Consider the following 19,525-nt stretch of genomic DNA (forward strand, 5'->3'; position numbering starts at 1 on the left):
AGCAGTGAGGGTTTTCAGAAAGATTTCAAAATAGTTATGCAATTTTTAAAAAATGTCTGCTGACGCTGTTACCACTGATGGAATGAGGACAGGTGCTGTGAGTTGGATGGGAGGACGACTTCCCTAATTAAGTCAAAATGCAAGGGAATGCTGCAAGCAGCCCGGACAGTTTGTAGTTTATTTGTTACAGTAGACAAAACCACAACAATGAGAATTTTGTACCTTTGAAATTGCATTTTGCTCTCTGTATGTTACATTGGTTATTCAAGTGTGGAGCTTCCTGTGAAAAGAGCTAGTTTCTGTTATCTTTCTGGCACCACAGATGACCACCACATTTGATTCTGGCACACAGATGACCACCATTTCTGGCACCACAAGTTTTATCTCTTTTTTAGCAATTCTTTACATAAAAATAAGGTAATTTTTATAGCATACCTTTAGTATACAGAGCAATTAAATTTAGACACAATTCAATTGAATTGCAGACACAAATAAAACTATTATTCAATCTCTATGCATCTGAATTTTCTTTTCTTCTCACATTATCTTCCTTAATCCCAGAATTAGTATACTAAGGCACCAAGTAACAGTGTCCTATAATTCCCTTATCTGTTTCACATCGCATTTGTACTCATTTCAGCACTAAGCTATCTCTATAGCCTAAGAAATCACTTGACATTGCATATATTCAGGTTGCACTGCCTTGGAAATAAATAATTTATTGTTATATATTCTATAAATATCCTCAGCACAAGTCATCCAAAAACCATAATAGAAAGCTGCTTTAATTGAAGAAGAGACCAACAGGTTCAGCTGTATTAGAATGTCTCTTAATAGATTGTCTTAACAGCTATGACAGACCTCTTAAGTAAATTACTGTCACTCTTCAAAGTGAAACATTTTCAAATAAAGGTTATTTTTAAGTGCATTTCATACAAAACGATTATACAGCCAGATCAATCTCCGTGGTTCATGCTCATTGAAACCACCCCAAAAGGCAGTGTTACTCCTTTCTCTGTAGGAGGAGTGTAGGACACTGAGGATACTCTCTCTTTACCTACACTTTTCCTGTTACCAAGTCCAAATTTATTTGAAGACTTAAAAGAATGAAAGCTGATTGGCAATGTTTCCAAGTGACAAGTCAGTCTTCTGTATGCTGCACTTACTTACAAAAATAAACTCCCTTCCTTATTCAAAGTACAGACTGCTCACATACACCATATCTCAGCTAAAATTAATGCAAAAAAGAAAAGAAGGTGCCAAGAAACACCACAGAGCCGCTCCTAAAACTAGATGTCAAACATGAGTCAAATCAGCATGAAAAACTGATGTATGGATTACTCTACATGGTATATTTCACACATCCAAACAGGGAATTAATGCATAGCTGCCAATGTACTTTTCAAGTCACATCCTCATTTATCCTATAGGTTAAATTCATGTATGCAGGTCGAAATTAATTAACTAATCTCCAGGGAAATTCTTGATGCAGTGCTTGAATGTGATCTAAAATCCTGAAATAGAAAGGTATCTAAGCATCCATAACACTAAGAATGAAAGGAATTAACTACTTGTATATTACCCCTATATGCTTAAGAGCCAAGAATATATTGAGGCTTATGTAAAGGACAGAACAAAAAATTGTGACTCTCCTGTCAGTAAACATGAGAACTTAAAGTAAATGTCAACTGAAACACAGATGGTCTCTCCCTCACAAACAGATTTTGCATTCATGCAGTTTGTTCAGACAGCATGACTAGTTATTCTAGTTACTTACGTATACTTCATGAGCCTCACTTTTGCTACTATTTGAATGACTTACTTTCTACAGTTTTAAATTCATACTTCATGGCAAGTTTTTATAGTGGTCCATTAATTCTACTTCAATTTATTTTTACTTTATTAAATTTATTTTCCCCTCACATTGTCCTATCAAGTAACATCCTATATTGCGTATACAGTTTCATATTGGCACCTTGTTCTGGAAATAAGTCAACAGGCAGAATTTTACAACTAGAGGGTGCTGGAGGACCATAATGCGATATGGCATGCAAAACTAAATGACCTTTAATGGTAAGAAGAAAAAGAAAATAAATCAGTTATTACTGCTCAGTAGGACAAGCTACTCTATTCGGAGGTAATAAAATATTGCTGTATTATCTAATATAAGTACAAAGAAAATTAATATTTTGTAGCTGATACTGATTTATTTTAAATTTTGTTTCAATTTTGCTGCTAAGCTTTGCTTCTGTCCTTAGTTTTTGTGCTGTAATGAATGAAAAGTCTTTATCTTAAAAATACAGATTCCTTTTGCTTCCTTTTGTGTGAGATGGAAAGCAATTACAGTGTATTATTGATTAAATGCTTTATGATAAAACACAAAACCCGTTAAGTAAGCAGGAAAGCAAGAAGGAACAAAGATTAATTAAACAATAAAATCTATAATTGAGATTATACAGATAGAATGTGGACATTAATTACATAGAAATCATTTAATAAGAGTTCTAACAAGAAAATTATCTTCCAAAAGTCATATAATTTCAAACACAGGGTAATTATTTTCTTGCCTTCCAGTACTACAAGAAAAAATACAAGTATGAGAATAAATAATATCCATAAATATAGCACTCTGATTTTATGTATAAAAATTACCCCTCCCTTCCTTCCTCTCTTTGACTATCTTTATTGCTTCTCAGTCTCCAGCAATCCTCTACACACCTTCAACAGACAGTAATATTGAAACTTTGAACTAGACCTTAAAGATTCCACTCCCACAGATGAGTAACATTTGGGATTTCCTTTCTGTTTCCTCTGATGAGAAAGAAATCTAAAGGACAAACTGTGGTAAAGAGGCTCCCTGATATCTCCACTAGAAAGCGGCCAGGAGGCTGGTAGACAGGACATGACCAGGTTCTGAGGAGCAGATCTCTTCAACCCAAACATAAATTTTAACAACCAGACTGTTGATCATAAAGTGGCAGTGGCTAGAAAAAACCCTCCGTGTGTGTGGATCGGCCTGATGCCCAGTGAAGCTGGTGTGATATCCTTTACTTTTTTTATATTCCCACTTTTGACCTTATGGTTGTCCAGGCTGGCCATATGTGGAGAACACTCACATATTAGGCAATACCTAAGAGATTTGACTGTCCATTTGAAGCCTGACATCCTGAGCTAGAAACGCAGCACAAAAAGGGGGATTGTGTCTGTTTCCACTCTGTGGAAGCTTTCAGGCCTTTAATTCAGTCCCTTCCTTAGCTGTAATCCATACTTCCTTTTATGAATTGCCAAGTTAGTGAGAACTATCTTATTTTCATATTTTAACTAACTGTGGTGCCCAGGCTTTACAAGTGGAGACGTGTTTCTCCACAGCACACTCTCAAGGGCTGAGGCATATTCTCTGTGCATTCCCAGGGAATACATGCTGTTTAGATGCCTGTTTACAAGGAGCTTTCCTGCGGCTGCATTTCACTTCATGACTTGCCCTTATGAAGAGGTGCATCCTGGCACCCAAGGGAGACTGCAAGTCCTGCCCTACACACCTTGGCGGGGGATTATATTTCTGTAGTCTCCATGTCATGGGGTTTCCTCTGGGAAATGGAGACCAATCTCCTATCAGAGTAGATACACACGTAACACACTGTTTTCCAAAAAGTAGCTGCCAAATCAATGCGTTGGTAAGGGCAGCCATTAATTAACACATAGGCACAAGGGCTCATTATATATTTAAAAATCTCAGCCCTTTAGACCTTTGAACATTTCCTCACTTCTACAATAGGCAAACAAAAAAAGTGTAACTAGTAATAAAAGTGGGATTTATTCTTGACAACAACTGATTTGTTCAAACTGAAAGCCTTCAAAGGGATAGACAAAACAAATTGAGTAAGATGTACCTGATGTGACAACAAAAAAATGTGACATATATTGCAGGTTTGCTACATACCAAAGAAGATGAGCCTGAGGACAAAGTAATATAAAAAAAGTACAACATAACTTGATACTGAACTGCATCTTGTGATATTTCTCCAAAACTCCTGATACCTTTATCAGTCTAGAAAATGGCTTGTTTCTTTTTGACATACTGTATCTAGCTTGTGGCTAAGGAATCAGCAGTCAAAATTTAACCCGATGTTTTCTTGTCAGCATACTTACACACATGTAAGTGTGCCTGCTTGGTGGATAGAATTGCTGGTTTTTTACCTAAATGAGCTGATTTTACAAAGTTAGTAATTCTCTGATCTTTATTTTTCCACATAGACAAGATCAGCTTCTTCAATGCTGCCTTCACTTACAAAGTCTGAATAATATGAATTACAACTTATTTTTTTCTTCAACAGTGCCATCTAAAATTATACAAGAACAAGATGTTTGATTTTTTTTTTCCCTCTGGAAGTCAGCACAAAAGCTGTTAAATACTACATATACTAGAATACTGATTTTAATAATACGCAACGTGCACATCAATTTCATTGTCAGAAACACTTTAAATCTCTGTATGTTACTAATACTGAAGAGTGTTATTCAGCTTTATAATGCAGTAAGCACTGTCCTTCATATATATTCCTAAAGCAGGATGTATGCTGTACATTTATATACAAAGTTGGCTGGAGCACAGACATTGCAGTGTCATGCTTCATTCAGATTTCAGATGCCATATGTTCAGTACAATCGCATGGCATCAAAATGCAACATATTGCTTTGCAAATGCAAATAATTCACACAGTGGCCTTCATGACTGGGAAGGGGTAATGAAATGGTCTATATTTTACATATATAGGAAAAAAAAAGATTTATCATAAATATATGGACCAGTATATGACATTGAAGAACAAGAAGCAAAAAGGGAACAGTGCTCTTGCATAAAGATCAATTCTCTTTGCAGCTGATGGAATGACAGGCTTGGGAGGAGGAGGCTTCTTGTTGTTCTTGGCTTGAGATTTCCCGAGCCCATTGTTGACTTCAATGGGCTTCCCATAACAGTCATAATTCGATAATTCAAAATCCCTTGGCAAGCTTCCAACGATGCTGAAATCATTGGATCTCAGATCAGATTTCGAAGTGCAAACTTTTTTGCATCTGGTCTCACCAACCTATGAAATAAAGTGAGGGGAATCATGATCTAGTCACCGTATTTCATTTAACAAACTTAATGCAGCTGCTAGAGAACACTGCAAACAAACATATATGAAATTACTTGTTGACAGGGATACATTACGTCAGCCTAATTTGCTGAATGGTGGCATTATAAAGTACTTAAGGATGATCAGTCAATCATACAAACTAATCCAAACATTCATAATTGTGTAATTCTTCATGCACAAAGTGCCTCATGCTGCAGTTAGACTCCCTTATTTTAAGACGATAGAAGTGGAGAGAATATTTCTGTAGAGAGTATTTTTGGAAATGGGTTCTGTGCTGGTGAACCTGCAGGACAGACGCTATTCAATACTCATATTTTACTGAGGCCTGGAAGCTACAGTCAGAATTAACCCTAAAATTCAGTATTTGATACAACAATTAAAGTCTATTCTGATTCCACATAGTAGGAATCTCGAAATCCTATATCTCATCCTAGGGTGAACACCTTCCATGGCTAGAAGGCACTTTGTTTGTACCCTCAGTCCTTGGTGCCTCTCTAAAGACAGGTAGCAAAGATGTGACACTGTTCTCAGTGCTTCCCATCAGTACACTGGACAACTGCATAACTGGGAAATCTAAATGCAGCAGTTGAATACCTGTCTTTCCTATAGATCCATCAATCTTCTTGGGGATCAAGTACTACTGTGCTAATGGGGTAACCCCAAGAGAATGATTCTTTTTTACAGACTAGACAATAATTGTACTGGCGTATGCAATGAACATTTAAAAGAAAGAAGTATTTGATGCTCTTCAAACTCACTTGTTTTGTGGAGAAAACAAAACAAAGCCAAAAACATTCCTACATTGGCTTCTTTGAATTCTGTAAAGTTTATATTTCAGGTACAACAAATCTCTAGGAAGACTGAGGACTACCCCCAAAGTATTCAGGGACCTTGAGGAGACTACTTGCAAGGTACTGGGCTATGTGACCTGGGTATATCTCTCCCACAGTTTCATTTCAATTGGACCATGCAGCAAAGTAGGATAAAGAAAAAAAAAAGGAAAAAAAAAAAAGGATAGAGGTTGTGAAATTTAACTGCATTATTTATACTGCTATTTGTTCACATATGTAACCTAAGAGTTATTTGGAAAAATGCTGCTTTACAAAAGAGGTTATACACATGGGCAACTGTTACAACCATGAGTTTCACTAGGGCTTCCTGGAGCCACAGATACACTAAAACCTGGCTCTTCCCAAAGCTGCCTTTCCTTCCTTCCCAGTAGCTCATGTCTCCTTCACAAAGCCTTCAGGCATTTTACTCTCAGCTCTCTTCACCTCTGACATTTCTGCAGTCTTAGGCTAACGGTTCAGGATATCTGCATTATCACATTTTGTAATTAAATTAATAATAGCAGAATACAGTACCAGACTTATGGATGAATGAAAAACATTCTGGAGAACATCATTAGCTTCTCTATAACAACTGTGAAGGTATCCTGGATGAAAAGAACTCCCAAAGTCAGGAAGAGAGCTAAACTTTGAATAGAGCTTTTACTCCTACTATTGACAAGTCTGATTCTGGTGCAAGGTGGAAGAAAAGCACGGCACTGTTCCTCCAGCCAAACCTATATTTCTTAGGAAAACAGTAAATTTTGAAACCAAGGTGCAGGTTACATCACAAAAGGAAGAATACAGTTTATAAAAAAGAAAAATAAGATAGAAGGTCCATGATCAAAATCTTGCAATTTTGCATTGCAAAATTCTAGATACAAATTTCCTGTAACTGTTTCCCAGTCATTGATAGGAATAGTTGGACTTGATGATCCGGTGGGTCTTTTCCAACCTGGTGATTCTATGATTCTATGATCAAACAGCCGATAGTCTGGGACAGCGTTCAGTACTGGAGTAGCAGGGGCAAGCTGTCTAGTAAGGTGGTTATTGAGACACATGTAAACACAATCATGTCACCCTTTGTGGCAGGGGCTCAGATCACTGGTGATATGAGGGGTTCCTTCCAATCAGATCATATCCAGTGACGTGGGTGATAAAGATAGAATATACGTGCAATGAAAGGGTACTGGGAGGACTGGAGTGCACGTTAACCAAAGCGTCATAGGAATGCTACAGTTTTTTCCACAGTCAAAACTAGTAAGATTTAGTAAAGCCATAGAAATAGAATCATGTATGAAATTCTAAGCCTCCTTTTGGATTTGAAAATTTGCAGACCGTTCCTCATAGTACCAGTGATGTATTGTAAAACTCAATGACACTAATTGTAGCCCAAGTGCTCTCATTTACAATACAGAATATTCCTGTTCCAACTGCAGTATCTGGAAAGTGCTCCCCTAAAGGCTGTTATAAGTTGGTTCTCATTTCCTTGGGGAGTGCTGAACTGAGGGAATAGCTTCTAGGACACTTGTGCCCTATAAGCAGAGGACTGTTTGCAGCATATTCGCACACAGCTCTGCTTATTTTAGTGTCAACTGGAACACTGATTTATCAGGGTGACACAATTTCCCTTGTAAGAGCAACCTGGCCCACATTTTTCTTTAGTAAGTACATGTTACTCTTACAAATAGTTTCCTTCATTGCCCTGGGTTTATAAATCTAATTTGTTTCTACTTTCTATATTCTGTCACAGCCTAGACATATTTTTAAATTTCTTCCCATACATCTCTTCAACTCTTTCAATATTTCTGTAGTTTTAATCTAAATTTGCTGACCTACAGCTTTCCTTAAACAAAGTGAGATATGAGATAATTTATATTAAAAGTAGTTTGTCTGCTTTTTATTCATCCTGTCTTGGTTTGTGCTAGAAGTGCAACAACATACCTGACACTTACCAATGGCTATACAAACCATTTCTGCACAAAATGACAGCACAGTATTTGATTTTAAAGTCCTGCACTGAAGACTTGTACTGAAAGTAAAACATTGTTAAATGATCTACGCCACTGACTTCAACCTGACACAGAACTTAGCCCTGCGAAATATTTGATATTATTTGCCTTACCCTGCTCAGCATTGTGACCCATGGGCCAGGCCCAGCCCACAGGATGCTTCCACCAGATCTATGGCTTTGCCTCTGCACGGGACGGGGAGCAGCTGTGGGGGAGGAGAAGGTTTCTGGAACAGTGCGGGGCCTCCCCATGTTCCCAGTGGAGCTGGCAGCTGCTCCTCAGCTCTCCGGCGTGGGAAGTGAGGAGGGCATGGGAAGGTGACACGGCTTTGTGGGCTTGGCCCAAAACACACACCTAATTCCCATTTCTCCCAGGATTGGGCCACCTGGTCTAGGTTTGGTATGTTGGACAGGACACTTGCACTTGATGAACGCCTCCGAAATGCCAAAAAAATGAATCCTAGAAACCAGAAAGCCCTTTGCAATGATCTTTGCTCACCTTGTACAAAATTCAGGCTGATGGGTGCCCACTGCCAAGCTCAGCACCTACTGCTGCTCTGGATGCAGGAAGAGTTTTTTCCATGACCTTGTTCCTCACAAACATATGTACCTTATTTCTAACCTGAATTTATTTGGCTTGAATTTTAAGGCACAAGGCATGACTATAGTTAGTCTGATTAACTGCTGGTACTTACAGATGGTCACAAATCTAACCTTGACTTTGCGTAATTCAGATGACGTAAGCAGGCTGACATATGAAGCCAAGTCAAATGTTCTTCACAGTTTCCTACCTGCACATCATTACCTCTGTCAACTTAATTGATAATATTTAAAAAAATTATATTGTTTGATTAAATCAACAAACACATGGATCAGCTTTAATTTCACTGACCTATTTAAATTAATTAGCTAAAATGGGGCTGACTTATGAATAAAATTATTGATAATTAATATTTATGAATAATAATTATTAGTCAGCTCTCTGTTAGCGATGCAGTATTTTCCACTGATTGATGTCAGGTTTGTAATTATTCATGTTATGCCACTTAGCCTTTAAAAGAACTGGCACGATGTTAGCTTCTTGCTGTTTTTTGGAATCTTCCCAGTTTCAAACAATTTATTAAAAAATCAGCATTAGTGTTCCACAGCACTCACAGACCAGCTCTTTAAAAAAATCCTAGATGCAGCTTAAGCTGAAATCTCAGTTATAAAGTGTCTAGCTTTAATAGCTACTGTGTAACATCCTCATTAGCTTCTGTCAATGAATGTTTTTTCATCATCTGATTGGATATATCTGGCTTTTCCCCAAACACCGAGCAGAACATTTATTCAACACTTTTGCCTTTTCTGCTAATTCTTGATTCTTACAGCACGTCTATCTAGTACTGGACCAATACTCTTGTTATTGTTTATTTTGTATTCTTGCTATACATGCAAAGTAATTTCCTGTTGCCATCAGTTATGCCAACCATATATCTCTTTTGTTATCTACACTTATTATGTACACCTATTTTTTGGATTTCAACTTTTATTAATTGCTATCAACTTCTCCATTTGCCAGTGAGAAGAAAAGAGAAATGCTTGAAGCTGATTTAGTTTTCAATCTTTTGGGAAGTTTTTTTAAATTCTGCTGGGTTGTTTGATTTATTTATTTTTTCAATAGTATAGCTTCCCTTCTGGTCTTTAGCTGTTTTGAACACTGTGAAATAGCACACCAGCAACATCCATTTTTTATTATTATTCCACCCACAGAAGAGAAAATAGTTTTTAAATTTGTGAAATCTGTCCTTTCACAGCATCAGAAGTACCAGGACTTGACTAAATTTGTTTTGTACATATAGAATAAAGATCCTTCTCAATTGATTGTTCATCCTGGATCAAGTCCTCTTTACGTGTTAGGATGAGGTGTAATATAAAATGCCATTATTTTGGATTAAAGAATTTTTGAAAGCAGAAATGTATTATCCATAATTTCTAGTAAAGCTTCAAGCATGCTACAGCACTGGAAGCCTCTCAAGCTCAACATGCATCCCTCAGGCTGAAGTGCCTCCCTACTGTAGTGCAGCATTCTCTGCCCTACACAGCACCTCTTCTCTGCCGTAAAATCATTTCTTCTTCACACAACCTCTTCTGGCATGCAGATCTGGCACTAGTGCTGCCAGTTGTGCAAGTCTTCCATTCAAGATGAAGGAGCAGTTCTAACAAACCCTGTCATCAATCTTTCTTCCACTCATTTTGTGCTCTTTTCTTGCTCTTGCCATAATGATAGATGTAGATCATCAATAAAGTAATGACTGTTTGGCATTAATGTGTATTCAGACTGTGTATGTTTTCTGGTGCAGCTCAGCAGGAATTTGCTATCACATTCCAAATATTATACTCATAGCAAATTCTCGTTGCCCCACTAACTGCAGAGTACAGCACAAAAAATACTTATACATACAATGTCACAGGACCACGGCACTGCTGAAGTTGGCAGGTACCTCTGGAGATCATCTAGTCCAACCTCCTCCTCAAAGTGGATTGCCTGGGGACTTTTTACAGTCATGCTCTGAATTACCTCCAAGGATGGATACATGAGTCACTAGAGTTGAAAGTAACTACCCTGTACCTGAAATGCTGTCAGTAACTATTAAAATAGATTGCAGCCTGTGGTTTTGTGCACAAGATAAAATTAAACTGGGTTTCTGGTGTTTCTGCAAGAAAAAAAATTAGTCTGGACTGCCACTTGAGGGGAAAAGATGATGTGGGAAGATCATGTAACTACTGGTCACCACCAGTACTCACGTATATTATAAATCAGTGGGGATGGTTTCAGAGCCTAGATGCAGCTCTGACAATAAGCCAAGCAACAGCACTACTTCTCTTTAAAAATAACTGGGTTTAGAGATATTACCATCACTTGCATAGCATTATTCATCATCCGCCAGCGCCTTTCTTTTAGCAAATGTTCTCTGCAGTCATCAGCATATTATCTGTGGGGGGACAGCTTCTATAAAAGGGTTTGATGAAAACGCGACTTTTCAAACTGAGGGGTGTTGTTATAGTTAACAGTGCAATCTCTCCTTATAATCACAACACTAGCGAGAGCAAAAAGAAACTGATTCATCTTCAAAACATTTCCCTTGTTGCTTGTTTTTCTCACTGTATGATGTTACATTGCTAGGAAACACATGCAGACTCCTACTGAGGATTCCCAATAAAAACCCAGAGCCAGCAGTTACCACCAGGTTGCATAATTTTCTCCTCTGCTTAGAACAGCATCTACTTGCAGCCGCTGAGCTAAGGGAGACAAACTGTTCTTTCTCATGGCTTCTTGCCTGTAAATGCATAGCCATAGCAGCTCGTAGCAAACACAGCAGAAGTGCTTATGTTGATTTTTCTCTTTTTTTCTACAGATTCAGGTTGATCTTGCCAGATGGACCACTTGACTTTAATCAGACAGTCACATCGATAAACCTGTGGGCTTAAAATGGAAGTGACATTTCAAGGGTTTTTGTTGGAGGGTATATGAGTCATAAAGTGTGGACTCGGGGGTTTGGTGTATGCCGGCAACATACAGCTTTTACGTCAGTCAGTACCCAGGATTTGGTGGAAAGGAGAAGCAGCTATGCATCCATAGAAGGTTCTCTACATCTATGGCTGATTTTCAGATTTTGAGCATTGTTTTCATCCTGCCATCTTCACTCTTGTTGTTGATGACTATCACTCATGATCACTGACTTTACTGACACAGTAGTGCTTTTCCACTTCTATGTGGACCCTTACAGGTTCTGCTACAGGGGATCTCTTATCCTCACTTTCAATTACAAATGGCATCAAGCTTTTAGTTTTTAGAATATACTGAAAAGTTTATCCTTTGACCCAATTTCTTGTCATAAAAAAGGAACTAGAGATGCTTGTGTTTTTAACTCTGCCTTGTTTTTGGCAAATATCAAACATGCCAAGCCTCCAGATCACATGCCATTTTCATCTTGTACAAATGGAGCAAGCACATGAAAGCAGGATGTTCCGTGAGGGCTGAAATCAGGGAGGGCTGGAGCCAGGGAGGGCTGACCACCCCACTTGCTTCCCTGCACTCCCTCTGATCCTCCACCTGCCTGGGACCTTTCCACCTGAACAGCTCTGTCGTGCTGTATGTACTGGCCCCTTCCCCAAATGTCCTGCAGAGACATCATTGCTGCAATGCTGCACGGCAGTGAGAGGCAGCAAGAGCGCAACTTGATGCACAGGGAATGGCAAACTGGCCTGTCACTAGGATCAGGGGCATTTTCACAGAGTCATAGAATGGTTCGTATTGGAAGGGAACATGAAGGTCATCTAGTCCACCCCGCATGCAGTAAGCATGGACATCTTCAACTAGATCAGATTTCTCAGAGCCTCATCCAGCCTGACCTTGAATGTTTCCATGGATGAGCATCTAACACCTTCCTGGGCAACCTATTTGAGCAATTTATTTTTTTAAACTTTATTCCCCTCTAATAACTTACAGATATGTATCAACACCATTCAATTAATGCCTTACACTAAATAAGCGCTTCATTTAAGCTATGGCAACATTTATAAATGCAATTATTCTTGTTCTATGGGTTTTCCCACTTTGAGTCTTCTTCTTCCAGGTCTTTCCTGATGCATTTACCTTTCAACCCCATCTGTCTGTCCACTGCTTCAAACCTAGCTATGGTGAGATTTCTAGCTATATCCTCAGTTGCATTTGCCTTAGTACTACCTCCTGCATGGAAAAAGAACATCCTCAAACATTTTCATAAGATATACACTAATGACAGGGATGCAGTTCCAAGCTGTCCTTTTGTCCTAAAGCTGTACATTGGTTTACCTAAGTCTTTCCAGACATTTAGCACAATATTTTCTCTCTCCTCACACAAAATCCTACACAACCCTGATGAGAAACAGCTCCTGAAGCTCTGGGACATCAGTCTGGCCTATTTTTTTTCATTTTTTTTCTGCCTTTCAACATACAGCTTTTTTCCATTACCTGTTTCTTTAATGTTTTCCTCCCTCACATATTTGCCATATGACAAATGCATTCTCGATCATTACTAGGTCTGTATGGGAGCAATCCAAATTTTGTGGGGCAGGCCTACTTTTCTATTAGGAGCCAGAGCCACTGAAAGATTTAGATCTCTTCTGATTTAGAACTTTAGTAGAGGCTTTTCCAGGACTGAGAATTTTCAAAGTACTCCTACACGGTAACTGGTCCACAGAGGGAGTTTTCAGCTAGGCAGATTTATAGCATGCAAATATACAGAATCTGGAATCACTGTCCTACCACATCCGGATGTCAAAGGAGTCATCGGTCTGGGACTTTTTTCTATATCAGCCTGGTGATCTTCCCAGAAATTATCAGCCCAGCACACCCTTCCCCAGGTAGGCTATATTTCAAAGCAGGTGGCTGCATATGAGCTGGATCACTAGCCATAAGGGGAGCTGACCAGTTAGCCACATGATCAGCTTTTACAGTAATGAATATGTAATTCCAATATATCTTGGTAAACAAATGTTTTGTAACTCTCTGTATAAAGATCACCTGTAGCTACACATGCCCAGCACTCCATTTAAATCCAACACAGATTTTTTTTTTTGAATGGTAAAGGTCTCTCATAGAAAACTGGGAAGCCCCTGAGAAGTGCAGGCCAAACACGAGATGCTGGACTTTGCAAGATCATGGAGGCAAGACACTGCAAGATCTTGGAGGGCAGACTGAGGTCTGAATCCTAAAAATGTTCAGCCTACTGCTAGATGCCGTTCATTAGGAATGTTGTTTAATTTTTGTGGACAATGACTCCCCTTCCTCCAAGTCTTAAAATACACTGTACACCCAAACCTGAGTTCTTGAAAAAAAGTTATTAAAAGGTGAAAGGATAGCATAAGTATAGTAGTAGGTAAAATTTATGATTTTGTTCTTATGGCAATAACAATGGTAAACACCTTAAAGAGCTTACACACCAATTATAGTCAGTAATTTATCAATTTGTGTTTGTTCACACTACTGAAAAACTGTAGTTTCTTGATAATATTGTCATTGATCAAGGTGTACTCTTACATTTGTTAAGTACTTGAAATAGGAATAAACAGATTTTATGTTGCTCTGCTGGATTGTTGCAACTATTTTGTCACAAGAAACAGCTGAATTTGGGACCTGCAAATTGCTGAACAAAAAAATACTACATTCATTTCAGAGGAAGTAAAACTGTAGCAGAGCCATCTTTCTTCCTACTCATTTCCCACACTGCCTGGGCTCTGACAGAAGTCAAGGCAGACATGGTGTTGCTCTAAGCTGAGCCTGGTTGCCGGCTAAAACAGTATCCAGGTGACTCTTCTACCAGATGAGAATTATGATAAGCAAGTGTACTGCTCTGCAGTATCTACTGCTTTTCTGGGCTGGGGGTAATTAGCTATGGGGCAATGTCAGCCTTATAGTAGGTCAGAGTTTCTGCCATTCTGGCATAAATAACTCCCTCCTTAAAGAAGCTTTGCAGGCTTATTTTATGCTACTCACATTATCACTTGGATCTGGCCTAATAGCTCTATTTTACACATCTAAATTGCTAACATTGAAAACTATGGGCCAAATTCATAATTCATATATTGTAGCACAATGTGGTTTTTTCTGTCAAATAAATGACATTTAAATATCACTCAGAACTGAGAGAAGTTGGCTTGGGATGTCTGATAATACTTGGAGCACAAAGGGGGAGTTACACAACACCAGGAAGCCATCATCATGATGGAAAGCTTCGGCCTGAGCTAAGATGTATACCTCATCTTAAACCAAATAATCAGATCTGACCAAATTACCCATAAACTCTGTCTGGCAACACAAGAAATGCAGAAACTGTTTGACTGACTAACAGACTTGTCTCGTGTTTACAGATGCCACGACTTCTGGATCCCTGGCTTTAGAGATTTTTGACATGACATGTGGTGCAGCTGTGGCCATCCCAGGAAAAGCAATGAGACGAGTGATATTTGAATATGCTCTCAGCAAATACTGACTGAGTGTCCCGTCCTCAGAATAGTTACAGCTTGAAAGCTGCTTTTTAGTATGAGAAAAATTGCAACTGTAAAGCTGTTTGCTACTTTATTTACTTAAAGCTCAGCAGCAACCACGGCACTAGAATATTAAAAGACTCATTTTTCATTTAGTACATCTGACCCCAGATCACCAGGGACCAATTAATCAGATTGCTAGCCATTAATTATCAGCATGTTTTAAATGCCTTAGCCACTTCTAAGATTAAGTACTATCTAAAACTATTACAACACCATATTCCTGGAATTGCATTAACAGAGAATAATGCTGATTTTGTGTACACAGCTTAGCAGCTCTTACCTGTAAAGTACTGATATGGACAGGAGTCCCTGTGCCATTCACAGTGTTCTTCTTGGCAGCATTTCCACCCTTCCCTTCTGCTTGCTCTGCCTTGGCAATCTTTGCTTTTTCGGCTTCAATTCTCTTTGGATTGTTTAGCATTACCTGGACCACCGCATACTCCACCAGGGATGCAAACCCAAACAGAAGGCAAACAATTAGCCAGACATCTAAGGCCTTCACGTAAGACACTTTGGGAAGTTCAGCAGCCAGAGTGGTACATTCAGATGCCAAGCTGAGCACTGAGAAAATACCTACGGAAAGAAAAACAGTATGTTGACTTAAGAAAACTTGCCCTTATGGACACTGGATGTGCTTCTTCCTCTGAAACAGACAACACTGAATGATGCTTTGTAACAGTGAATGTGTTACACAATATGGTCGGTGTATTTTGCATCAGGTAGACAAAGTGCACATGCCTTCAGCTAATGAACAAGTTAAATCAAACAGGTAGGATATTGCAGTTAGTGATGAATTATTATTTTTATGAACAGAGAAATTAAAAAGTGATGTTGTTCAAGCTTACAGAACCTAGAGGAAGCTTTCTAGGTAAAGGGTTTTTCAGGAAGCCCTTTTCATGAAAAAACCCACATCTGCAAAGGCTGTTGAAAGGTTACACTCACCTTCAAACTAGGTTTCAATAAGCATTCCTCCTTACAAAGCTTTCAAACATCACCATCAACATAGGGTTCACATCCCAAGAGGCAAAATGCAAGTCTGATCTCAGAGGCTCCAATGAAAAGGAAATAGTAGCATAAATAGCTACATTTGGAAAAAGCTAACTTTAGAAACGGTTGTCATCTAGGGAAAACTTATTCCAATCTCACAGCTCACTACATTCCATTTCAGTTTTGTGAATGCTAATGACAAAAATCTTCTTTAGTTAGGAGAGGGCAGCTTCATGAAATGCAGTCAATGTCTGTAGACAAATGTTGGTCATAAGGGGATATTTAGTTAGTTCTAACTGTGTTTCTTACATTAGTCACGTGCTCTTCAAAGCATGAAATAGATAATTTTCTTCAGATCTTTTTTAAGTAGCTGAGAATGTGAAAATCTGAATAAAACTGAAACTGTCTGTATCGGTGTATTAAAGTATTCAACTCTACTTGTTCATAAATAGCATATTATGTTGCTGTTGTTGCTATTTGGATATTAATAAGATTGATAAAATACTTTATTTGGAATTAAACAGGCAACCTACTAGCTGCTAAAGCACTGCAGAGAAAGAATAAAGAAACTATTCAGTCACATGGTTTTAAAATATATAATGTTGTGGTATTTTATTTAGAAATTTATAATATCAACTTATGATTGCAAAGCTGAATTTGTTTATGCACCAGCATAATATGGAATGGCCAGATGCATGATGTCAGATGAAAATAACATGGTATATACTGAACAAACACGCCTCACTGTCTACTCTGACTTAATTGCAGGCTTAATATAGGAGTGTCATTATCATTCCTGCTGCTGAAAACATTTGTACAACCACTTTGTAGAGTTTAGAATGCTTGATCTTACAATCTTGGACTTAATTCTACAAAACTAACATATAAATTCTACTAGCCAAAAAGATTTTAATGGACCTTTCATCAATTTGTTCAGCAGGGCAATTGAGTTCATCATGAACTGCCACTAATTTCCATTTCCCTGGAATCCTAGGATAAAAACTCATTTGGAGTCCATGAAACTTCTAGGTTTTCAAGGTAATAATGAAGTGAGACACAAGCATAGAAATATTTAATTAAGCAATTGTTTGCTGCCAGATCAGAGTTGGAATGGCCTTGCAGACCAGAGTTTTAAGTTGCACCTTTGGCAGCAGCTGCACTAGTTGCCTACCTAGCACAGTCCAAAGCCCAGGGCTCATACTAAGTGAGGACAATGAATAATCTGCAAGACTAATTATTAAAGAAAAAAAAAAAGGAAACACAGCAATTCCCCTTTTTTTCTTCTCAGAGAGCACTAAAGAGGAGGGACAGAACTCCTTCCTCTACACTTGAAAAGTAAAGGGAAAGTTAGCCTTTCTGGGAAATACGTCTGTATTTTTGCCCCTGCTGTGGCATCCCTCTCAACAGCAAAGTTTAACTTATCAGTAACATTAGTTAGATCTCAGCCTAAAGCATGAATGTACAGAGCTATTATTTTAAAAATACTATTCATCTGGATAATATCAGAAAGTGCCAGTCTGGCAGAACACTTCAGCATGTGCTGCCAGATAAATAAACCTCCCTTTTTTTAATCCAGCAGACTTACTGGCCTCAGCACCATCTCCTAGCACTGAATTCCATGGGTTAATTATATGCTGTATAAAACAATATTTTCTGTTTTATATTACTACCTAAAAAAGTCTGGCTTCACTCACTAGTGTTATTGAAAAAGGTGATATTCTTTCTTCATTTCCTTACAGTTCGATATGTCTAATACATTCTCTTCTCTCACTGAAATTCATAAACTGAAAGACATGCTCTTGCCAATCCTTCCTCATACTACAGTTCTGACATATGTCTGTAGGTCTTCCTCTGAGACCCTACATTTCTTACAATTTTATTAAACAAAAGGACTAGAACTAAGACACATCTGAGGGCAGAAGTGATGAGGTGGGAGCATGCCTGGCCTCAGATCTATCTGTCCTTTGCATGGGTGGAATGCAGCTTCACTACTCGCAGCCTTCAATTACTCTGTTGTGTGCCCATCTGCACTCTGCACTACTGCTCCCTGCTGTCAAGCTGCTCTGCATGGACAGAAATCTGACATCTCTCAGATCCCTACAGCTTCAGGGAAGATCATACTCCCTTTGAGGATCACACAGCAGAGGAGGAAAGAAAAGAATTTTTGAATAGATGTTGGCACACTGTCCACCTGTAAAGAACTGGTGAATATCTGTCAGGCTCGCTGTATGGTGAAACACCAGAATTTAATTAGAAAAAAGCATTCAGTGATTTTAGACTTTACGTCGCTTATCCATAGCTGTTCAGGTACCAGTCCTATGTGGATTTCGCTACACCAGATGATCTAACTGGGTGAGACATTACAGGGCTTGCAACTTATTTATTTTCTACACAGATACAGTCTTTCTCTTCATACACACATCATTCTCCCAGCACATTAATCAGTCTAAAAAAAGATATTCTGCTTACTGGTTTACAAAGTATCTTTTACCCCTAAATTTCCTGGAAAATTCTGAGGTGCCTAGCCATGGGGAGCACTAGCCCACTATACTTAATTCAAAGGATAAATGCATTATGATACTCATAAGTGAATCTGAAGTAGCTTTACACTTAATGAGAAATGTATCTAGCCATTAGTACTACATTTTGGGGGGATTAGATATCATCCACTTGACATAAAAATGTTACCCTTTCAGATGTTAAGGTCAATCGTCTTCAAGAATGTAGCTAGAAGAGTTAGTCACCCCCTTACAAAGTGGAGAAACATAAAGCTTACCCAGTGACAGTGCTACCAACTTGCGTTACTAACTGCTGTCTCGTGCTGAAAAGATGGTCAGATTTCATGAATCTTGCTTCTCTATGGAGTCAGGAAAAGTCACACAACCTATCCAATGGTCAGTGTCTTTGAAAATGCATTATTTCAGAAATGCTAATTCATAAAAGGAACCAATAAACACTTAAAATAAATGAAAACAACTAAACAATAAACAAGCATGCATGTTTAGTCACAAAGACATCCATGTTACATAAATCAGCACTATGTCTGTTATACATCTAATATATAATTAATAAGCCTGCCTGGTCATCTATTTGAAATGCAGGATTATAAAGATAGAAACACAGCTCAGAGTTTTGATCATATTGAAGCTCGCTACAAGAAAAGTATTTCCAGTTCTTGTTTCTGTCTTTTGAATTTAACGCATGCTACATTTTCGCCACACATTTTTTTTTCTTAAAGTGTCTTATGTTTTGCACTTTGGAATGCATTCTTACTACTTTTCAAGGTAAGGAATTACATTTGGTACTTGCTATCAAACTGATATAGATTGTGACTCCTTCCCAAGTAACTATTAATATTTTTGAGAGTCAAGAAAAATAAAACTGATTTGTATTCTGAAATAGGAAAAAACATACAAGAAATATAAGTCAATAGTTGTTTTGTTACACTTAATTATAGCAAGGTAGCCAACAGTGACTCAGAAGCCAGT

General features: G+C 38.2%; 1 protein-coding gene across 2 annotated transcripts in view; it reads right to left on the minus strand.

Annotated features, from left to right (window-relative positions):
* Positions 1 to 454: 454 nt before the first annotated feature.
* The window catches only part of GLRB (glycine receptor beta), a 52,434-nt gene continuing 33,363 nt past the window's right edge, over positions 455 to 19,525 (minus strand). Inside the window, exons 8-9 of one of the 2 annotated variants that reach the window (XM_069855853.1) lie at positions 15,331 to 15,623; positions 455 to 5,087 (exon numbers count right to left, since the gene is read on the minus strand). In XM_069855853.1, the coding sequence (XP_069711954.1) occupies positions 4,791 to 5,087; positions 15,331 to 15,623 (590 nt within the window). In that variant the 3' untranslated portion in view covers positions 455 to 4,790. The remainder of the gene's footprint in view (positions 5,088 to 15,330; positions 15,624 to 19,525) is intronic. The other variant, XM_069855852.1, reaches the window with a different exon arrangement.

The sequence above is a fragment of the Phaenicophaeus curvirostris genome, chromosome 4 (assembly GCF_032191515.1).
Source record: "Phaenicophaeus curvirostris isolate KB17595 chromosome 4, BPBGC_Pcur_1.0, whole genome shotgun sequence".
Classification (NCBI taxonomy): Eukaryota; Metazoa; Chordata; class Aves; order Cuculiformes; family Cuculidae; genus Phaenicophaeus; species Phaenicophaeus curvirostris.